This window comes from Rhagoletis pomonella, unplaced genomic scaffold (assembly GCF_013731165.1).
Source record: "Rhagoletis pomonella isolate Grant_MI unplaced genomic scaffold, Rhpom_1.0 Rhpom_scaffold_01279, whole genome shotgun sequence".
In the NCBI taxonomy this organism is placed as follows: domain Eukaryota; kingdom Metazoa; phylum Arthropoda; class Insecta; order Diptera; family Tephritidae; genus Rhagoletis; species Rhagoletis pomonella.
In genome coordinates this window covers 37,301-40,857 of record NW_023459833.1, presented here as the reverse complement: position 1 = coordinate 40,857, position 3,557 = coordinate 37,301, and the positions used below count along the sequence as shown (strand labels likewise).

Genomic DNA, 3,557 nt, shown 5'->3' with positions numbered 1-3,557 from the left:
GGGGCAGCAATATTAATTTGTATCAAATATAACATTAGACGGTGGTTCTAATACATTTTTTGATATTATTAACCAGAGTACATACATTATATGGTATTGCTTTCAAAATTAATGTACTATATGAACTTCTTTTTTCAAATATTTCTTAAGTTTCTTTCATGAGTGCTGAAAAGCAACCATGCGTGTAAGAAATTGTGTGCTACCTAAAATTTCACCTCTGGCAACTTTATCCCCAAAAAGGACTTCACCACAGTTTTTTTACTAGATATACTGAGGGATATACTGGGGTCGTTTGTTTATTTGTGTCAATATTTTTGTGTCGTTTTTTGTAAGATAAATAATTATGACTGAAACACCAAAATTGCTTGGACAAAGTAGTAGGATGCTTCCACCTCCTGGTCTTAAAGCACTTATCGATCATTTTCAAAGTATTTATCCAGATCAAGTCAATCCATTGCAAGTAACAACTGTTTTAAAGTATTGGCTCGGTGGGCAAGATCCATTAGATTACATTAGTATGTATAACAATCATGGAGATCCAGAAAGAGGCATACCGCCTCATTGGCATTATGTGAGCTTCGGTTTAAGTGACTTACATGGAGATGAACGTGTCCACGTGAGAGATACGAACGATATTAATACTCGGTCTGGGATGGGTTTCGAATTATCATTCCGGCTAATCAAAACAGAATCAAAAAGCGTTAAAAATGCTGAAAAAAGTCAGCACCCACCTACTTGGCCAGCAAATTTGTTGCAAGCAATAGCACGTTATTGCTTTCAGACTGGTAATTTATTGTTTTTCGGTGATAATATTCCTTGGCGTAAAAGTCTGGATGGAAGCGCTACCTCGCTTTTGAAAAATATTCTTATTGCTCAAGACCCACAGCTTAGCAGTATAGAGACATTATTTGGCACGGTTGACTTCTGTCAGATAGTTGGTGTTACAGACGAAGAATTCGATCAGGCTTCTCGTTGGAATGGTCGTGGTGTTCTGCATTACTTGCAACAAGATGTACATACTGGGGGTAAATGGCTAGTTACAGATATGAGTCGGTCGCTTAGTGTGTTCCAGCTTTGCCCTGAATTATTACTAAACTTGCAAGATGACTTGGAAAAACAAGGTTCAGATTTGGCTGGTGTAAACGCGGACTTTACATTCCGGGAAATACAAAAACAGCAGTGTTTTGAGAAAGAAATGGATTCAAATAGATTAAATGAACAATATGTTTTCGAAGAAAACAAAGTGTTAAATAAATTGCAAATCAAACGCGAAAATGTCGGATTTCCACAATCAATGTCAATGAGCAACAGTTCTCTACATAAATCGTGCCCTCTAAATTATCAACCGCATTCCGCAAATTCTGTTTCGTTTGATGGAATAGAAATTACTTTAGCTCCATACGCAGCAAAATACCTCATGTTGGCAATTAAGGACCGTATTCGCCATGGTCGTCATTTCACCTTCAAAGCTCAGCACCTAGCTTTAACTCTTGTGGCAGAAACTGTGACTGGGGCAATTGTGAGCAAATCTTCTCCTTATGGCATAATTGGGTATTGGATCCAAGTTTTAATTCCCAAAGAATTAGTTCCGCGTATGATGGAGGCTTTCCAAAATTTGCAACTCGACATGGTAGCGGAAAGTAAGGAAAAATATGAGCTTTACTGGCCAGAGTGGAAATTAAAACTAACCATTGATTATCCTGCCCTAATACTTAAACCACCGACAAGCGTATAATTGTTTTATTATAGGTTTGATCGTCGAAAATCTAGCATGAATTATCCATCACTCGAAATATCAGAGAGTAAGAAAAATTCTCTCTCAAGTAGAGAAACTCCCAAATTTCAGCACGAAAGCAAATTTGCCGGAATATGCAAAGTTTCCCTGCCAGCCTGTGTCCACGTTGCATTTCAAATATAACAAATTTTATAGAATTTTAAAATCTATCTCAGGTGGACTAACAAGATCTAGCTGTACATGTCTTGTTATTCTGAATTTCTTTAACATGCGTTTTAATTTATTTGTCGTATAATAACCATCGTACAATTTCCTAAGTAAGAAACACTATCAGCTGATTGCCAAAAAATTCCCACAGCATTTGGTCTTATCTTTTACAATTTCTTTTGTTTTCTAATACAATTTCTTCCATTTTTATTATAATTTATTAAAAGTACAGTAAAACACTGAACCTAAAACACCACGGTAAGAAAAAGTTACGTTACTTATGGAACGATGACAATTACTATCTGATATCCTTAATCGGCAAAGTAACGTAAGCGACATTTTTTTCAAAATTTTATTTTTGATGCAGAAATATCATTCAGAAATGTCATTCCGAATATGAATAGATTTTTTAGTACATTTTTCGTTAAAAAATCGCTCAAGTTTACATATTTTTAAATTTAACGAACATTTTTATTCAAATTATCGTCGACAAAAATGCAAGCTTGTGACACAATCATGTTTTACGCGATTGCAAATTCTTTACGTTAAAAATTTGTACAGCAGGAGTTTGCAACTTTTCTCAAGGAGAACTGTGATGGATAATCTTTTGTTCTGGGCGAACGCGATTTCAACAAAAATCATCATAATTCGCACAAATATTTTGCCCGACGAACATAACTTATAATAATTAAATACTCATAACTAGCTTCTAAGATCACAAATATATTGTATTTAGTTAGAAGTCGTCAAGTTAAAATGATGTATTGATATACTTTTTTAAATCAATCTCCAATAATATTTAAAAAAAGAAATATATGTAGCCTTTTTTTTAATTTGAGTGGAGTATGTAGAGCATTATCCGGGAAACAAACATGCAAAGCACCTTTTCGTTATTTACATTAGGCCACAGCTGACACCAACCAATTTTTAATTAGTTGCGTTCGATAACAAAATTAGCCAACACCATCCAACAATCAAAATCAAGAGAGTAAAGGCTCCGTTATGCATACTTGGCATGGCTTGAGAGCTGTCACATAAGAAATCTGTTAAATGAGCCTCGCGTGTAATCGGTTATCGAACGCACAGCACTACATACGTAGAAGTCTGTTGGTTTTTGATTTCTACGTAAAAATGGTATAGCAGTGCATGCAATGCCAAGTATGCATAACAGAGCCTTAACCGAAAATTCTCTCCCAAAGAGATGAAAAAGCAAAAAGGTAAACGAACAGGAAATTAGCCATTACTTGCAAAAAACCGGAAGAAGAAGACACACCAGCTGACTTTATTTATGTTTTATTTGTAAACAAACTGAAATTCATGTGGCCTCCATAGAAGAAAAAAGGAAAGTGAACGTTCAATGTTCGTCAGGAACATTTCTAGAAGTAAAAACTAGTTGGCCCTATCATAAAGTCACATAGCAGGCAGCCAAAAAGCATATAAATACCAAAACTCGGAAAATGCAATTTTGTTTGTTTACAGAAATTGCAACCACATGTTTTGTGATCATATGTTTTCGTGTTGGATAATTTTTGCTGACTAAAATTTTGCCAGTACAAAATGAACGTTTGCTCTCTCAATTTTTGTGTGTTGGATAATGTTTTGTCGGTATCGAACG

At 35.1% G+C, this 3,557-nt stretch overlaps 1 protein-coding gene across 1 annotated transcript; it reads left to right on the top strand.

Moving 5' to 3' along the window:
- Positions 1–288: 288 nt before the first annotated feature.
- LOC118752167 (suppressor of fused homolog) lies at positions 289–2,756 on the top strand. The gene has a single exon (XM_036487022.1). It carries the CDS (start codon positions 344–346, stop codon positions 1,733–1,735), a length of 1,392 nt encoding a protein of 463 aa, XP_036342915.1. The 5' UTR covers positions 289–343; the 3' UTR covers positions 1,736–2,756.
- The last annotated feature ends 801 nt before the right edge of the window (positions 2,757–3,557 follow it).